Source organism: Mya arenaria, chromosome 12, assembly GCF_026914265.1.
Source record: "Mya arenaria isolate MELC-2E11 chromosome 12, ASM2691426v1".
Lineage (NCBI taxonomy): Eukaryota > Metazoa > Mollusca > Bivalvia > Myida > Myidae > Mya > Mya arenaria.
Window position 1 is genome coordinate 7,661,220 of NC_069133.1, and position 20,426 is coordinate 7,681,645.

The 20,426-nt window shown below is 35.2% G+C and overlaps 1 protein-coding gene across 6 annotated transcripts; it reads left to right on the forward strand.

Moving 5' to 3' along the window:
• The first annotated feature begins 5,720 nt into the window (after positions 1-5,720).
• LOC128211518 (myosin regulatory light chain, smooth muscle) lies at positions 5,721-17,208 on the forward strand. 6 transcript variants are annotated; one of them, XM_052916407.1, is made up of 8 exons: positions 5,721-5,874; positions 9,807-9,824; positions 10,423-10,506; positions 11,780-11,855; positions 12,529-12,630; positions 14,255-14,333; positions 14,629-14,677; positions 15,621-17,208. In XM_052916407.1, exons 2-8 carry the CDS (start codon positions 9,813-9,815, stop codon positions 15,717-15,719), a joined length of 501 nt encoding a protein of 166 aa, XP_052772367.1. In that variant the 5' UTR covers positions 5,721-5,874; positions 9,807-9,812; the 3' UTR covers positions 15,720-17,208. The 6 variants fall into 6 exon arrangements, with proteins under 6 accessions (XP_052772367.1, XP_052772366.1, XP_052772368.1 ...); XM_052916406.1 differs by lacking the exon at positions 12,529-12,630 and adding an exon at positions 13,197-13,301; XM_052916408.1 differs by lacking the exon at positions 12,529-12,630 and adding an exon at positions 13,377-13,475 and having other exon boundaries at positions 5,722-5,874.
• Positions 17,209-20,426: the final 3,218 nt, after the last annotated feature.

Consider the following 20,426-nt stretch of genomic DNA (forward strand, 5'->3'; position numbering starts at 1 on the left):
CCTGAACCCCCAGGTCCTCTTTTCAGCATTGAGGTTTCCTTGGCTGATGGCTTATATGGTAAATTTGCTGTCCCACTCTTCATGTTATTATGTTACAGGTAGGTTAGCATTCTACAGAGGGTGATTGAAAGCAAAGGGTGCATAAAGAAAAGTAAAACCGTTCCTGGAAAGTCTTAAATAATAGCAGAGTGGTGTACCATAACTTAGTTGAAATCCAACCATCATTGTCAAAGTATTTAACCAGACAAATAAAGAATGTTTCCTTTGAAGCATGGAATATGTTTAAAAACTACTGATAAATCTGAAAATTGATGACTTTTATTTTTTTTACTTTCTGAGTCAACAGTTACTGAAATCAATATATAAAAAATAAAAAAAAATAAAAGAATATTCCGACCTAACTACCCTATTTTTTTGGCAGCGTTACCTGGAACGGACCTATTTTTTTATTTGGCCTTATGAAGGATACCGAGTTGAATTTGAAAGCAAGAGGCATAAAACACAGTATTTCTACCTTATAAAACTGTAGTAAACCACAGTAAATCTTTAGGCATTCACCAATCATTTAATATTATTGCGCGTTCTGCTATTAAAACTCGGTTACAATCTTCTTTTCAGCTATTAATAATTTCCATGAATTTATTAATTAGAAAGTAGTTTCAGGTTTATCAGTCAAAATTTATGATAGTTATACATGTGTATGTATTGATTTTGAATAAAAGTGTAACTTTAACCAACTTTTTGTTTATTCAAATCGACAAATGCATATGACACGAATGAACACAAAGAGCTATATTTGTGCAACTTATAATGCATTTTATCATTTTTGAAGCTCAGCTGTTGACGCGAATTCCTAATCTTAAAGTATGTAGAGAATCTGCTATCTACTCAATCTTAACACATGTGTCCACTGCCGCGTAATGTCACATTCCAGTCACATTCTGACACTAAACAGATAAACGGTAACAGTGCACAGTCCTGTTCCAGACGCGTGCATCCTTGCATAGCAGGGGATAAGCATGCCAAACCACCCTTAAACAAGGCCTTTAAGCAATATAGATAAAATATACATTGTATATTTATTTTTTACTATTATAATTATTATTATTATTATTATTATTATTATTATTATTATTATATAATCATCAGCAGCAGCAGCAGCTTCTCATCGATAATTGTTAGTGTTCCTGGTCTTGTCCGTGCACTTTCCATTGTGCTATTTACTATAAATGCAACATATAGTCCTATACATTATACTATTATTATTTAAGTTATATTAAAAAGATAGTTTATTCGCTAAAAGGGGAATCTACTCCGAATTCACATTCTGTCGTCTATATTCAGCGTTACTTCCCCTTTCTGTAAAGAAAAAAACTTATATAAATGACATAAATACTATCAATATTACATTATAACACGAACATGTAAAGCATATCGATTAAAGATGGAGCAAACATATTCCGCCCAAAACATGTTAATGGCACACATTTCCGATACCTGTTACGTTCAGGGGGGACAACTGTGTTGGAAATTGTTCTTTCATGCGCTAGTGTAATGTCCACTTTTAAAAAATAGGTTAAATAACTATAGAAGGTTAAATTGAAAATGACTTTTATTCCAAATTCCCTTAAGAATGAATAGTTTTTATTTGAAATGATGCAAAATGATATTTATTATGCATTAGGTGAAGAGATAGTAACATTTATTAACATTCAGAATTACTGTGGTGGTGATAGCAAGTTTGTATGATGGGTGTCTGACATTGTCGCTACCGGATATACACTGAAAAACTATTGACCTGAAAATTATTTCACATAAATATGGGGCTTTCATTTAAACATAATAATTCTACAACGATTGAAAAGAAAGTTATGATACCTTATACTTAGTCACACTCGTCAACACGATGTTGCGCAAGAGGTACGGATAATATCCCCCCCCCCGGATGATTGCCCCCCCCCCCCCCAGACATTAGCCCCTAGGACCATAGCCCTCCCGGAAGATAGCCCCCCGTCTTAGTGAAAAAAACGGACGATATCCCCCAATATTAAAATGCATATTAAAACCAGTTTATTTAAGCAAATTTGCAAAACAATGATTTCTATTATAAAATGAAACAACCCAAAGGCATAAATCAATGAAAAAAAATCATGAATAGTGAAAAATAAACGGAAAAAGCATGTGATTTTACAATGAAACATTTATTATTTTAAAAGTTAATTGTTTTCTCTGTTATTTGGTGACTAAGCACTTATTTAATAATCTTTGATCAGTAAGTTCTCACCTTTAATTATCATTTGCATTGACCTTTAATTATTTAATAGGGTGATAATCCTTAATGCGATAATGACATTATATGTTTTATTTCTTTTGAAGATGATTTATATGTAAAGTCATTTATATATATGCAGGGGGGCTATTGTCTGGGGGGGGGGGCTATTGTCTGGGAGGGCTATCATCCGGGGGCGGATATGGTCCTAGGGGCTAATGTCTGGGGGGGGGCAATCATCCGGGGGGATATCATCCTACACTCGTTGCGCATGAGTGTGTTCTTGCGTTGTGGGGGAAACCGGAGTACCCGGAGAAACCGCACTTGTCCGGCTTGGTAACCACAAACCAAACTCACATGCGCCCAGGCCGGGAATCGAACCCGAGTCGCCTTGGTGAGAGGCGAGTTCGTTAACCGGACAACTCAAGGCGCCCTTCGTCGGGATCCGTTTCACCCGGGACAGACGCCATATTACGCCCTTCGTCGAGATCATGTTTTCGCCCCCCTACAGACGTCACCTGACGCTGACACACACAAAACAAAACATAATATATTTCGTTCGAAAACAGATTGAAAATGTACCTAAAACTACGAGCATGAACGGGATTGTTGATTTCATTCATTTTTTTAGTTGTTTTATACTGTCATTTTCCTTGAGCATACATCCGACAATGAAAATTAACACTGAAACCGAACATTTCACATGATTGCATTCTCATTCATCGATCGTGATAAATCGTGTGGTACGCATATCATCATCACTCGAGATCTGAATGAGAATGCATGATTGATAATTGCCGATCATAAATAAGCATGCTATAGCATGGAATAGCATACGATTTTGTTATGTATGTATTATCATCATCAGTGATCTCAACTAAATCAGGCGTCTTAGAGAATCTGTAGTGTTTCTATTTTACTCAAATTTTGAATATTTTCAACACTACATCCTCGTTATCACTAAACTGTTTTTAACTAATCTATAAAAAAAGGAATTTACTTGAAAACGCTGAACACTATTTAAACTTTTAATTAAAGAAACTGTTGTCAAACGTTCTTCTAAATTCGTATTAACTACTATCTTATGTATAGACGATTTTCGCGATTCCGTTTACCAAACAAAAATATAACGTTTATACATTGTTTAGGCACAATCAAATCAACGAGTAAAATAATTTCATAGTTTTTTCTCTATATATATCATTTATTTACCATGTGATATTAATTATTGACGCCATGCAATAGATGTATTGGCCAAGTGTGTTATTGAAAGACAAAAAGCGTCGTGTCAGAAACGAAAACATAACTACAGAAACAGGCGCTATTCTAAATGAGAAAATATTTCCCGTATAAAAATGCACGTATGCATACATTGATTTCTGTATACATGTATATATGTACTCATTTATGTGATCATGATCGAGAGAGTCTTCAAGGAAAAACATACATGTGTGTAAGCTGCAATAATTGCGATAATAACTGAGACATGTAATAAATTAACATGTCTGCCATTGTTCGAGCAATTATTTACTGGAATGCCTAGTGATAGGTTCCACGTGTGTCCTCTCGGCGCCCGGCCCTGGCGAACACCCGCCGGGTTCACGATTATCTGTGATCAGAATGAAGACACGGCCATGTATACAACCTGGCAAACTTATCTCGATTAATTGTTACCCTATTGTTGTATTATTGTGCCGTTTACATGTGTTTCTTATGTTAAAATAGTCTATAGACCTGACAGGCAAACCTGCAAAAAATCAAGAATATACAGTTTATGCTTTATGGCTTTCTTCTGCCGTACCTATACTAACCAAGCATACCTTCTTTTTTGCTACATCGAAAAAGTGATAGCATTTTTACTCAAATGTTATGAAAATTGGCTGAATTGTATTAATTCGTTATGTTCCGTGTGTTTAAAGGCGAAATGTCATGTGTGGAAAATTAGTAAAGTTAAAAGAAATAAAAAAAAATGTAAAACAACCGATCTCAGAAAGAATAAGAGCTATCCAAAATCATTATTTTTTTAAATCATGATACACAATAAAAAAAAGCTGTAAAACAAACTTGAAGTTTTCGATCTGTTTCATAAGTGATGATTGCTGAAAATTTCATCAGTGCCTTATTTTAAAGCATAATAAATCGCTATGATAAAACATTTGGCCTTAATTTAAACATTGAAAGAGTTCGAGGCTTTAATCTATGTATTAACAAATGCCTGTGGTCATGTTTGACCAAAGCTCAATCCCACGTTTTAAAGAAATGGTTACCTTTGAAACCACCTGTACAAAAACACAACACACAAATATGTGTAAGCAGCCAATAAGCACAATGCTATAAATCGTACTGCAATAAAATTGGTATTTTGTTTTGTGTTTATAACAATGAAATATATATGTTTAAGCCTAAAATAAACATCCTGTTCTGTGCGTGTCAACCATGCAAAACATGAAAATTATATTTTTATTATTTAAATCATTGAAAACGATCGATCAAACGAACGAACGAACGAACGAACGAACGAACGGACGAACAAACGAACAAACTAATAGAGGATTGAAGGAATGATTTAATAAATATTTATGATAATAATTAAAAATCATACTGGCGATGATGATGATGATGATGATGTAGTCCAATTTTTTTCCACGGATTTTTTTTACGATTTTTGATATGGCAAATCCTTCACGATAGGGATTGGAAGAATCCCGTATAACACGTTATTTTAGACTAGATGATGATGATGATAATGATGAAGTTGGTGGTGTTAATGCTGTTGTTGCTGCTGCTGATGTTGCTGCTGGTGGCGGTGGCGGCAGCGGTGGTAGTGGTGGTGGTGGATTAAATGAGAGTTTTGCACGGCTTTAACTGCTTTACTTTCTCGTTGAACATTAATAAGTGTAGATCATAAAAGAGAGGAATGATATCGGGATACCCTTTTCAATTTATGTTGCTCATCAGTTCATTCACGAGTTTACAAAACAACCTGACCTAGAACAACACAACATTTTAGTTTCTGAGTGTGAATTAGCGACAACGCACTGAATTATTCCCAATCTGTCTGGACCTGAGATAGCGAACCTGCCGATCGAAGTGACATGATATTCAACATGGCCGCCCTAGAACTGCCTACTGGGCCCAACACAGGGATCGTCCGATAAGCACAGCCAGATTAATGAATGACATACAATCATCAGAGACGATAAACGTTTATCAATAGAAATCAATATTCCTTTAATAATGCTAAGAATGTCGTTATTATGCAACTGATGCATTTTCCTGATAAGCACAGCCATTTGCGCATGTGTGTTTATCGCCTCCGGCATAATTGAGCTAAAACAGAAAGCCCCATGTGGCGCCTCTCGCTGCCATCTCCAGCAGAGATACGAGTTCTCCTTTATGGTAAATGTAGATAGCACTTACCAGCCATCTTGGGGGTACTGGCTTCGTGACGTCACATAGGTGTACTAAAACACATAAAATAGATGGTAGGATTCACTTTCGTAGCTCACTGCAAGTAACCCGGTCGTGTGTAGGTTTGGTAGTTGTTCGGATAATAAGACTTAGTCTCAGTTTTGTTCAGGCTTTGAGGTAACGACAGAAAACAGGTAAGAATTTTCTTATTACGCTAAGTAAGATTTAGATGTATGAGTGAGAAAAATAAGAGCGTTTTCCTTATTGCGAAAAAACGAGCTTAGAATTTCTAGATAGTTGTGCATTCAGTCATTGTATGCACTGCCATCTTGTGCTTATATGTTATATGAACTTCCACGATAGCTCAATAAGTTTTAAGGATATTTACAAATAATATTTGTCCGTTTGGTTGCTTTTACTAAAGAAAATTTGAGTGCTGAAGGTCAAAACCTGATAAAACCACATGCTACAACGGTAATATATTCAAGATGGCGCATATTATACATTTGAATGGTGCAAGAATCTTACATTGTTTATCATTGCTTTTGTTTCTATTAGATACATTTTGCATAAGTAAAATGCAGTTTGATATTACTTCTGCTTAAGTAAAGTTAGATGACCAAAGTTTGTTTGGAAACACATTGAGAGCCGTTTGAGAAAATGGGCTTTTGTCACTTTTCAATTCAAAAACGTTCACTGTGGGAAAGATGTTTTAGTAGCGCTGTTTTAAACGTATAAGTGTGAGCCAGTTAACCACATGAACATATGATAATCGGATATGTCACTATTGAGAACACTCTTTTCTATGTTTTCAAAATGCCCTTTTTTCATCAGGACGTAAAAAAACCATGTTCATTTAATATATGCATAAACTGTTTGGGATAAAATACCAATTTGCTAACTATTTGACATCTTGCTGCTTTTTTCCGTCTGATAGAAGGCACATGAATCTGCTATTGAACGTTTGATCACGTTCAATTTGTAATCAAACATGGCGGACAGTATAGAATCAAGTTACCATTGGTTATTTTTAGAACTGAGTATTTTAAAACGAGGCTGGGTAGAAAATTCCGCGAACTGATCGTTATCGTTACACAGTGTAGGCAGCATAGGTAGATACCGTAGGAGTTTAGTGCACATGTGGCACAGTTTATTACATTCGATGCCGAGCTAATTACTCCTGAAAGGTCGGAATGGTGTATGTTGTTATCTACATGCATCAGTACAAACCTCAGCTGATGAGTTTGCTGATTATGTGCCAGCTTCATGTATGTTGCTCCGAGCTTGTGGTCACATCGATTGGTTCATGATGGGTAGATGTTCTTATTGTAATTAATGAAAAGTAACAGTTGCCAATCATTATGCTAATCAGATTATCACTGAGTTGCTGATTCATCAATAACTTGAATGAATTCAGCCGATTATTTTTTTTATTTTAATGATGAATAATTTCTTACAATATTTTTATTTTATAATATGCGAATAAAGGAAATTGCAATGACTTGTCAAGATCTTCGCATACATTTTCATTCATACATTGAGAAAACATTAAACTAGATCTATACAGACACCACCTCATGTATGCACATAGGAAATAAAACACATTTTAAATTAATACAGAAATACGCGTACATAAATAAATGTGTAATATTTGAAATTTAAATATATTCTGGTACAAGGGGGGAAATTAAAACTACACAAATCAGGCACATGATTTAATTAAAAAAAAACAACAACAACAAACTTTAAACTACAACTACGCTCAATTTAAAGTAAACACATTGCTTAGACTACGCTAAATTTTAAGTAAAACGTAATGCATAGAACATTCCCATTACATACAACTTGTAAGACGTTCAGCAATGAGTTGATTCTGCTATGCCAATAAAACCGTAACGTTGGCAACCGTGTGTACACTGTTTTCTAGGAAATGTCTGATCACCAGGTGAGCTCTATTCATCTACAGTTAGATTCAAATTGCCAGATTTTGGGTGCACTTATATTCGATTTGTAATCGACATACCCATAGTCGATCTAGTATATTTGATAAATGCACAGCTTCGGCGCAAACATCGTAGTGTTTTTATCGGGACGCGGTTGAGCATAGGTTATCATGGCTGTAAAACCGGCAACAACTCAATACAAGATATTTATAAAAGCATCTTACTTATCAAAAACACAGATTTGCTCGTGCATTCTTTTTAATACTGCAGGCTATTATTATTAATGAACCCCCTCGGCTGATTTTGAGTATATAATAATAATGATTAAAATTCCTACTTCACACTTCTTACAATATGTTATGCATACCACACAGATATTCAACAATTAGTAACTATGTGTGTTAAAGCTGTACATATAACATGACAAATTTGTAGAAATTGAACTCCATTATTCGTGTAAAAGAATGCACTTCATTGCTTAAATTCATCCATATAGCACATGTGTTAAAAGTAAAAGTACGTAAAATATTACAAGAAATTACCCTAAACACTAAAATACAAAAATGAGTTGCGATTTAGGCTGAAATCCACTTATCATATGACAGTGGATGGTTTTTTGAAAGATTGGCACAGGTGGCTAGAAAGTTGGTGTACATTTGTATATGACTGCTTAATTAATTATATATCATTCCTAACAGTTTTTGGACTTATAACAGCAAATTTCCCTTTGATAATCAAGATAAACTTATTTCATTTAATACTATCAATATATCGTCACCTTAGTGCAATAACTCAATAACTGCATATCGAAATAGAAGCAGACATTTCGTTCTTGCACTAAGGTGACGATTATGTAAGACATATGACTTATTGAAATATGCTACTTTAAGTGATTACGCTTAAGAACGTTCTAGAAACTAAAACCAAGTATACTGCTGAGTTGACAGTTAGAAACCATGGCAGCAAGCTACCATTGTCATCTTTATTGTGTGGTTATACTGGCATGCAAATAAACCACAAGGTAGATGATTATCCGCATATTTTGTAGGCATTATTCTCGTCTTTTGGAAGCGGTCCAAAGTCAGTTTCTAACCTCAGAAAAATTAACCTGCCGCTTCAGAACATAAGCGCACCTACACAACTATGTGTATAATAATAGCAGTTCACCTTCTCTGCAGTAATTTACTTCACAGCTGGTTTCGTTATTTGTTGAAAAAATCTTGGAAGAAAAAATACTTTTTTCGTTTATGCTGATGTCTGACGTCCTGGAGCACTCAACACTTACAAAAAAACTTGATACCTGTAATGAATTCTACATACTGTTGACGAATTTAAGTTCTTACAACACAGGTGTCGGCATTATCTTGTTATAAACTGTTGTATTTTTGTAGATCTCGGGTATTTCAATTCAATATGCGTAGCACATTTGAAATTAACCAATCATTTCCCGACTGCCTCTTGAATTCTAAGCTGGATGATAAATTCATTAACGGGACAGATAACAGTTTCATCAACGACCTGTCAGTAAAACGGTCAGCTGTGTCACACCTGTTCATGTACTTCAAATCACTCTCACTTTCACAGGAAATATGTTTAGTATTGAGTACTTTATGATATTACAACTGTATTACGTATTCAACATTTCTAATGAACTATTATATTGGTAACTAAACCTGAAGCTTTTGATCTTAATTGTGAGTGTTTGATGCCAATGTCTTTATAAAATACATAAAGGGCTAATTGAATAGGTAAATTCTCGTAAAAAGAATCAAATGATGAAAACAAATATAAATCTATTATCTTATAATCAGCGAGGCTGCTTGGAAGCCTATAATTATATACAGTTCATACAATATACCTGAACATCTTTACCTGTTCCCGGTGCGTTATCAATTGACTAAAAGCACACCACTATGTCTTAGGCGAATAAATGAAATTAAAGGAAAATTTCGTAACGAATATCGCTGAAAAAGAAAATAACTTATTGAATGGTGTATTATAAGCTAGTAGTTTGATTCTGCCTCTTCGGTTAGCTTAAACTAACAACTTATGTGACAACTTAAACATGTTACTAACTATCTACACACGTACAGTGTTGAACAGTTGCTAATGTATTTGCTTGAACATAAACGTTTAAATGTGTACCTACCATTATTCTTATTGTATTCTTTTTGTTATTTCAGATCAAGATGTCTGACGATGTAAGTAGTGTTTTCAGTGTGCGCTTTATATTGTTATTTTATTTTTTACTTTTTATTTAATGTAAATGTATACTTGCTGGTACAATTAAGTAATTATAATACAAATGAAAAGCATCCAGTGTTATATATGTTATTATGATTAAAAATACTTTTGCATGAATATCAGATCATAACTTATCATTTATGTGATTTTCACTACAACTATTTTTAAATGAAATATAGAACACATGAACAGAACAAAACATATAAAACAAATCAATATTTTGAATTGTTACCTTCTGATCATTCTAAAACTCAGTTTCAGTTTCTTCAAACCCGTCTAGAGTAATGCAACTTGGTGACAACTATTGTATTCCATGTTATTGAAATAGTAAACTGCTGAAATAAGAGAAACTGTACTATAAATATTGGTATTTAAAGTAGATTCGAAAAGGGAGTTCATTATGGTTAACACTTCAAAAATATTACCTTTTTAATAAAACACTTGGCATTGGTTTTAACTGGTCCGTTTTGCCTGTAGCAGTGCATGGCGCAAGCTTTTAATGAGGTCACGTGATCAACATATGCACGTGTTCTTCATGTCCCTTGTTCTCTACAGAAAGACAAGAAGGGGCGGGCAGAGCGGGCTACATCAAACGTGTTCACTAAGCTCCCTCAGAAACTAATGCAAGAAATGAAAGAGGTATGCTGTAGACTAGAGTAGTCAGCAACACGTTGGACCAGCACCATTTAACCATGTGACATGATCTTCATTTCAGAAAAAAGCCAAGGCCGCAACCTCCAGTGTTCTTACAAAATTCACACAAAACCAAATACAGGAAATGAAGGAGGTTCGATTTGTCACATACTTTCGTGGCTGTTTCTCCACCCCATGGCGTTTTACGTTATTGATATCTATCTCTCGTAAAGCATGTCTACTGACAGAGCACAAATTGTTTGTCTCCAAATTCCACAAATCACGCTCTAGGACTGTAATCTAAGAGACATCACCAGTAATTCAAGTTTTATTAACAATAATAGCATTCCACTGATCGTTTTTAAACGTGACCATTCCTTTGGCAGAAATTCAATGGACGAATTAGTGGTCAAAGTTATCATGTTAATATTTCCGATGTATCTTAATGGATAAACAAACTTGCAACACATTTGAATGAAATCACCAATAGTCTGCTGATGTCTCTTGAAGGGCGTTGTAACCTCCGTTACAAACAAGTAATGACCGTAACATGCTTATACTAAAAGACCAAACACTACCCTTTAAACCTCCAAACATGAACAAATTTGACCCCACCCTCCTTCCAATTCCGAATTCCTTCCTGATTCTTCTTTTACTGTTCCGTTTTCTGGTTTATGGTGACACGATATGACTTCGATTTTGGTGATTTGTTTATTACCTACGTCGTCTAATATTTGATGAATACATGTAATGCTCTTTAACCTTTTGCTATTTTATTTAATTGCTTCATCATATTAATTGTCAATACTCGATATTTAATAAGCAGCTACACTGTTGCTTATTGTGTACGTTAAGTTTATATAATTACATATTGCTGCATTTTCAAATTTAACAATTTGTACCTGTAATCGATATAAAATAATTAACATCGTATTGTTCATTCACCATCTTCCTATGTTTTATTTAACTGTGTGCTGTGTAGAATTAACAGAAATAACGTAACAATATCTTAAATATTTCGATTAATTATTATGATTTATCACTTAATACGTTGTTAAAAACTAAATTAATACGTTTATTTGCTATGAAAGAACAACACAACTTTGATATATGTACATGCTTTTTTCAAGTGTCATGGCAATAGTTGATACAAAGATTATAGGTAGTCTTAAAGCCCTGTCAATGCCTTTTTAAGCAGGTGATGAAGGCCTTTAGCTACACCGGGAAAAATAATTTGTAGACACCGTTACCGTATGTCACAATCAACTTTGTGTTACAGGCCTTCACGATGATCGATCAAAACAGAGACGGTCTTATTGACGTGAGCGATCTTAAAGAAATGTACTCAAGTTTAGGTACGTATTTTATATCATGCGCTGCATACACTCATTATGAATATTTGTATGGCATTCTACATGGTTTTATGGATTTATTTAAGCTTTTGATACGAAAGCAATTTAAAAAAAATGTTTGACGGTTGTTGCTTTTCTTAAAATACTTACTAAATGACACCATATTACATTCATAAAGCTAATGATGTTCTTATTGCAAAGTTCGCTCTAATTTTAGAGCAATATCAATTTATATATAAATACAAATGCAAATGATGGGCATTGAGTGGTTTGAACGTTTTAGCAGTAAGAGTTTATCAACCCGTTCCAAGTGTTCGTATTGGTAGTGGTTGCACAAGTAGATGTGGTTAGATAGCTTATAGATACCCCAGACAGCAGTGAGATCCTTCTTAGATTTTTGCTGTGGTCAGTGGTTTTTGTCTTGATTTTGATTGAGTAATTGTTCCAAATTAAGAATGATAAAATATGAATATTTTCATGGAACATTCAGATGATTTAAAGAAATTTACATTCAACAGGTACAGAGGTTTAATTTTGATGTTTAAAAAGGACAACTTTAATTTTTCCACTTAATTGAATTGGAGCCACAGGGAAGTGAATTGTTTGCTATTTGTATTTGTACACAAATACCAACTACATTTGTCTAACCATATTCATGCATTGATGTACCATCTAGGTTTAAGTCCACAGGATAAGATTCTGCAAGACATGATAAAGGAAGCACCAGGCCAGCTCAATTTCACCATGTTCCTATCATTATTTAGTGATAAGTTGAGTGGTGAGTAGCGGGTGGACGTTAGCGTCCCCGCACACATATCAGCACGTGGAATGGCCGCATCAACTGTAGATCCTCATGTAATGTTAGTTGGCTACCGTGGGTTCAGATGACTTCAGCCTGTTTCTTTTGTCAAATTCAACGTTCTTATTGTCCGCTATATTGTACTGTTTACAAAGTGACATTTTGTAATAAAATATATGGACTGAAGTCATCTGGGCGGTCTTAATTGCACAGCAACGTAGTTTTATTCCATTTGTACACAGTAACAAACAGCTAGTTGTTACGGAGGAAAATCCGACACAGTTTTAACCGGTTACATTCAATCTCGTTTCTGTTGCAATTAATAGTGTTTTATATCAACATGTACTAGTTGTAGCAGCAGTTGTAGATGTTCTCTCATCTCTGTCATTTTGTTACAGCTGTCATAGAATAGATCACAGCAGTATACATTTATGTTCAGTTAGCAGCAAGGCACGGCTGCATGTCTGTGTTGTGTTTGTCTAGTCTCCCAGCTGCTACTGTCTACAGCGACTTCTATTGCAATTTTTATGAACCTATTTTTGCAGGCAGTGTTCCTGGAGACTCCGTTCTCGAAAACATGATCAAGGAAGCTCCTGGAAATCAGCTTAATTTTACTGCTTTCTTAAGTATATTTAGCGATAAACTTAGCGGTGAGTAACACATCATCACTGCCATTCATCCTCGTCATCATCAACGTTACATGTTTCACGAATTTATACTTCTAGGAGTGTGTCCTCAGGATAGCGTTCTGCAGGCCATGGTTAAGGAGGTCCCTCAATTAAACTTTACTGGTTTCTTAAGCTTGTTCAGTGAAAAGATGGGTGGTAAGTTACGAAAAGAACCATTTTACCCCACCCACCCGACGCTTCAGGCGAACCAGCTTTTTTATACAACCGACAGTCCTCTGCGTGTTCCGACGGGCAAATTAATAGTTACTTAACAGATAACCTTCACATCCTGACCCTCGGTCACTTTCCTTATTGAATTTTCACCGGATATTTCCCTACCCTTCTCCTGTTTGATAATTTCCCATCTATATATAGTGTAATGGTATTCGACTTTCGCAACAAGGGTCAACTTGAGAGCTTTCCCTTATTTCCAGTAATGTTGTGGTTCTCCGAATAATTTCTGAAAGTCACTTGTGTGTTGTGTAGGTCCTAATGTCTAACATTGTATATTTACTCACCAAACATTATATCTTTATTTTTTACGTTTTTCTTTCTTGCATGAACACCATACAACATGTAAAATGTTTACTTATACATTGCTTATAATCGTATACACTTGTATAAAGCGAACCGTGCCTCATCTTAAATGCATCTGGCTATAACGCTTATAAAGCTTAAACGATAATGATATATTTGTTTATGGTAATGCAATTGTTTGTGGTCAATATAAATATATAATGAAATCATTTATCTTTTGGCTGACTTATCGTTATCATAAACAGTCATTGGCGTACCTGGATATAACTTATGTATTCTGAATATTGAACACATTTTTTAGCGCAGAACGCTTTGCTAATTATTTAAGACTTTGAAAACTGTTTAGAAACGTTCCTATGTCGACACTGCATTCTCACGCTTTTTATGCTGTCTTACAGGAACCGACCCTGAGGAGACCCTGAGAAACGCCTTCGCCATGTTCGACGCTGACAGCACCGGATTGATCACAGAGGAGTAGTAAGTATATATGCAGTGATCTTCGTAGCCGATAAACCTTTTGTTCTTGTCGAAGTTCTTTACAGGGTTAAATGTTCACCGTGGAATTTAAGCTGTATCGCAATCTGAAATGCGGTATTCAACGCGAGTTTATAGATTGTGATGATATAATGCAGAAATAAAGAGAAATATGTAATTGAATACATTGTTATATGATTTCACAATATCTTGTTGCTACTTCGGCAACTACTCTGTAAAAAAACTGTTCCTACTTTCTGTTGCTCACATTGTTACCAAGGTCATTTTCTTCTTTCAGCATGAAAGACTTACTCGAAAACATGGGTGATAACTTCTCTAAGGATGAGGTAAGAACTGTGAACTCATATTATCTGTCAAATAAGAATAATAAGACTGGTACTGCGGAAACCAGCGACATGATTTTTTGGCACAGAGGTTTGCCGTCCTCGGCATCAGATATACTCGTGGTCCGATTAGAAATATGTATGTTACACAGTAGTTGCAACATCAGGATTGTAAACCTGCACATACCTGAAACCTCGTCATTTTCCATCAAGGCAAAAACAAAAGTTCATCAATACAATACAGACATTCGTTTATGTTTGGGCTTCAAGCTGAGAGTTTTCAAATCCCATTCATTCTATGATAAACATATTTCATACACCTCTCCACTATAAGAAGATACCTGAGAATATTGTTTGATTATAAACACATGTTGCAATGATAACGCATTTCATGGCTAGCTTTTACCTGTGGTATGGCATTACGCCATAGGGCATGACGGGTAATGTTGTTTCCCTGAGTATTTGGCTCCCTCTCAAATGAACGATCTGTGTTGTCGGCGGTATTTGTGTAAGCATCAGCATAATTAATATCCTGTATCTGATGAAAGTAAAAGACAATCAGATTTCTGCTTGAGAACACATTTCGTTTTCTGTTGACTTAAGCAAGTTCTTGAGATCAACAACATTGTTGCACATTCTCGGGTAAAGATTGCATGAGTCATGTATAAACGTAATCGTGGGGATGGGTTAGAAAGTAGGCGAAACTTAACATAAGATAAAATGTCAAACCAATCATACAATTCTTAATCTTTCCCGTTAAGTTTAAAAACGATATATTTTCAGCAAATCTAAAATATGTTTCCAAACAAAATACATCTCAGAAAAATACATCTCAGATAACGAAAACACTCAAGAGTATATAAACCATGTTTATATACTGTAAGCGCACAACTGATACTAGTATGTTTAACGTAAAACTTTAATTATTGCGTTCCTCTGTTTTCAGATCCGACAGGTGTGGAAAGAAGCTCCTATCCACGCAGGCAAGGTCGACTATAACGCCTTTGTATCCAAGATAAAGGGCAAGGAGCAGGAAGAGGCATAAGTTCGGACACACATAGGCAGCCAAACTACATCAAAACCGGGTTACCACCCCTTTTATAGATCAGTGACTCTTTGCCAGTGCACATTTTGTCCCATTTAACAGTTATTTCATCGACCAACAACGAGCTACTACTTGTGATGAGAGTCGTGAACAAAAAGGGGTGGAACTTTTAACACTTTGTTAATTTCATCAATGCCACTTTGAAATCCTGGAGTAAATCGGGCCAAAGATTACAATCATTCCATTACCGTAACTTCTTTGTTTTATTTCTGATAAAGGAGGAAAGTCTTAGAGGATGTCTGATGCGTGTATGTTGTCAGCTAACCGCAACAATATGTTTGTAATCAAAGACTATGTGTATAACAAGAAACACATAAGCTAATCAATCATACATAATGATGGACAGCTGATGATTATGAGAAGGAAAAGATCTAGTCAATTGCTCAGGCTGATGTTGTTAATATCCCCTCTATCTAGCAGTAGTTTCTAGCTCCGCTGGGCTATTGTTGGTTTATCTGTTGGCCCGATTAACTCTGAAACGCGAGAAGCACAGACACAAATGCCATTGCCGAATATAGATTCTCGGCTCTGGTACCCGGCTAACCTGTGTAATGACGCCCACACGTGGATCATACCTGTACAATGGCAGGAGAGAAAACACAGGTGAGCTGTGCTGCCAGAGCCGAGAACCAAAACTCTGTGATGAACAGTGGTTATATATTTAGATCCTGATATTGCATCCATGTGGTTTTACTCAAGAAATAGCTTTATAATATCTGTATATTCTTTCAATATTTAATAATGATCGTAGGTAAAAGTAATAATTTGTTAAGTGGTATTATTAAATACATTCATAGTGTAGGTTTATGTTAGTGTCCTTTGCAAGTTTGTTAACGTTTCGTGATATTTGATATAGATGTGAAAATGAGTATTCAATTTGTAGTATTTTGCAATATTATGTTGTTACTTATACTACAGAACAATTGCAATTACACTTTTCCTGTCGTGTCATGTTGTTTCACAGATTTCTTGAATAATTTGTATTTATTGATAATTTATAAATTTTTGTAATATTTATCTATTTACCAAAGACTATTGTGTGATAGTCTATTTTTTTCTTTGCTAAATGCTGTAGACAAGTACTTGACTCTACAACGGATTTGATATGTTCACTTGACTTTACTAATCGAACACAACGTCAACCCGAGTCCCGCGCACATCCGCTTGAATAACATCTCGCGGTCATTATAAATATTATGTTTTATATGAAAGTTTGATGTTGGGTACTTTTAGTATATCATGTCGATGGCGTCTATTCGTGGTTCCTGTTAGATGGTATTGGCAAACTTATGTTTATGTGAGTGTCATCTGATCTCGAGCTAAACCGGATATGACGCCATCTTGAGTGTATATCACTTCTGGAAACCTACTCCCGGAGTGGATTGTTCCTGTGTATATTTATTTAATAAAACCTCTGTGCACAGACAAAGATGACTTCTTGTATTTTATCGTTAGATCCTGGAATTAAAATATACATGAAATCTTTAAAAAATGCAACTGCAGCTATAAGTGTGTTCCCCATTATCGCCTTAGTCTTAGTGGGACATAATGTCCCATTTCGATACTTACTTAAGTTTTTAAATAACCGGGAATAGAATGCAGTTGCGTGTAAAGGCTTTAAGTATATTTTTATCCATTGCTTTATGCATCGTTAAGCATCTTGCCCATCTAAAGTGAGCAAGATAGTCCGCACTAAGTAAACATCGTACTAGTTTCTCCGAGTCAGGGTTATATGAAGATGAAACACCCCCGAGGGTTGAAATTTGAAACCAAGTTCATACATCGCTATAGTAACAAGGTGTGTTGAGGAATGCCGTGCTAACAGGTGTCTTTCAATAATATAATGTAAACATCAGGAACAAGCCCAAGGGCAGTGATTACGAACAGTCTTAACTCTGAGTTCAGACTCAAAAATGCAAATATTCTTTTTACTCAATATTTTAACTTTTCTTCAAGTAAAGTTTTGAATGTATATTACTACATTTTTGTAAGAGTAATGAAATGGATTTAATATGCTTTTTGTTTCTACATGAATTGCATTTCTGAGCCTGAGTCTGATCTCAAACTTAAGACTGTTCGTACCATCTTAATCCCGGGAGCCAATTAAATAAAATAAATGGTTCAAAGCTCAACTGTCACTGAACGAGAGAGATATGACGTAACAATACAGAGATTAGAAATATACATTTAAAATATATCCACATGTCTTTATACTTGTTGGGGGTTAACGCACTGGAACAGTCAGTAAAACACGAGTTCCAAGCAAAATAAATCTTAATGGGAGTGAACTTGTTTATATAGACTGAAAACAATGAAAGGAAGACGATCGAACTGAACTTAAAACCACTTTTACATAAACGTTTGTTAAGAAGGTGTTACCACTGAAGCATTGGAAGGGGTAGCATGCAAACGTGTAACAGGACATAACTAATTAACATCCGTTCGAAATTGTGAATTAAGCAACTTTACAGTCGATTGTACATTACCTACTTTTAAAATTCAACCTCTATGTTCAGCAAATGAAATTGCAGCCTGATAAGCAATCAGAAGTGCTAGGCTTAATCATTAAGAAATTCAACTTCGCGGGTGTTTAAAAGTCCATCTTCTGCCACTCATTCTATACATATATCCTACGTCATTGGCAATGTTTCAGCCAATGGGGTTGTATTTTAAGTCGGTTAAATGATATGAAGTTATATCCTAATGATAAAGAATGGTTCGTAGCGTTCGTTCGCTACGCTCACAGATATGTCTAGTAGACAGTTTGTGTTGGCTGGTAGCTGGATCTTGTGGGAGGCAAAACATCGACGATCACATATCACCGTATTGAAACTATCACTGACAATGACTATACAAGCATTGCTACGCGGGTGTGTGCAGTGGTCGACTGCCTAACTCCGTATTAGTAACTGTGTACACTGTATCATGATCGCTTTAGAATTTTGATAAGAGTAAATGAAACTTATACAATAAGCATGTAAAAATGCTAAAAATCGAATCAGGATGCCAGATCGTTCGGTACTATTGTTTTTGTTGTCTCCGTGACGAATCTTAATAATAACGGCTATTCTATTTCCAGTTTTAAAAATGGCTATTACTGAAATACGACAGACATAATATTTCAGGAATGTTCATGAACAATAAAATATTTACTACTAATCAAAATAAAGAATAAATCCGCTACAGGTCGATAGAAATAGACAAGAACTCGTTGCCAATTCATATAACGAATTCCAAGATGTTCTAGATCTGGAAAAAAAAGTAATTTAACTCTAAGGGAGGTAAATCTTAGTGCAAAAGGCGGGTAACAAACCTTTGTGGAACCATGTTATGAGGGTTGAATAGATCGACGTATGATTACAGGGGAAATATGTATAAATAAAGAAAGGAATAGAATTCAACACGCATGTTGAACGACTGGTAAGAGGACAAAAGTTAAATATTAAATGCATGTGCAATTACAAATAAGAGCGATTTCTGGAAATACATTTGGGACATTGGAATATGGTCAGAGCGAAATAATCATCCCGGGGAAGGTTAATTTTAAAACGGTTCAGTGTCTTCATAACCTTAAAGGGGCTCGTTCATGGTTTATAAAATGCACTTTTTTATTAAGAAATATACAATGGCAAATCATTAGCCTTGGAGTGTTAAAACTAAAATACTGCACGACTGCTGGAACCCTTTAATAGATGTTGATATTTACTCAAATATCATGTCTTTGTGGTGTCCACAATTTTGAAATACGTTACTAGCGCAATCCAAAAAGGCCGTAACGTGAATGCCACGGTTGGTGGACATTATCAGATGGTGCTTCCAATGTTTTCAATAAAGGTTTAAATATCCATCAGCTTAGTACGAGTCCCTGTGGGCGGGATAAAGTACCGTTTTTCTAATTGTTTCTCGAGTATACCGGCATGGGTTCGCTCACCAATACAATCAGGTTGTTTTTATAAAAAAATATCTGCAATTTCGGTATCAAAGAATAAAATCATTATGATATGAGTACTAACAGATGCATTAAATGGAAAAACACTTTATAAACTTAATATAATGTACGAATGGCAATGTATTTACATAATTACAACAGAGTACGCACATTCGCTGAAAGACGGAATGCATATTTAAAGAATGAAAACGCTCTGAATATAAAGCTACCTAGAACTACGGTATACCAGTAGAGATTTTCAATAAGGATATGACTGTATATACTTGACTATTTACAAAGACTATTTATTGTTTGTCTCCAGCAGGGAAAATACAAAAAATATGGAGATACTAATTACCCCTATTTTGAAAAAGAAGGACTCGAGACACCAATTGATGGTCGTGGAACTACAATCACATCGACAATTTTGAAACGTATGTCAAGGGCGTAAAGGATGTGCAGGCGCGGTTTGCTAGGGTGTTCGGGGCATGCCTCTCCCCCGCCATTATTCAATAATGCATGATGCGTTTTCACTACATCTCTAAATAAAAACAGATCTATTTTATTTTTTTTACATTTTACAATTACCATTTGTGCACATCAAATGAAGACCCTTTCCTACAGTACAGTGATTGTTCATTGAAAAACAAAAGGCTAGAAAAGTGGATTTGTCCAACGATAAGTTATCCGGGACAAACAAAATGGATTTCGAAAAAAAG

What these genes read in the sequence shown, in the direction of transcription:
- LOC128211518 (XM_052916406.1), top strand. An exon ending in TAATGCAAGAAATGAAAGAG is followed by an intron (nt 10,507 to 11,779) that starts GTATGCTGTAGA and finishes TTTGTGTTACAG; the next exon opens with GCCTTCACGATGATCGATCA. An exon ending in AGAAATGTACTCAAGTTTAG is followed by an intron (nt 11,856 to 13,196) that starts GTACGTATTTTA and finishes CTATTTTTGCAG; the next exon opens with GCAGTGTTCCTGGAGACTCC.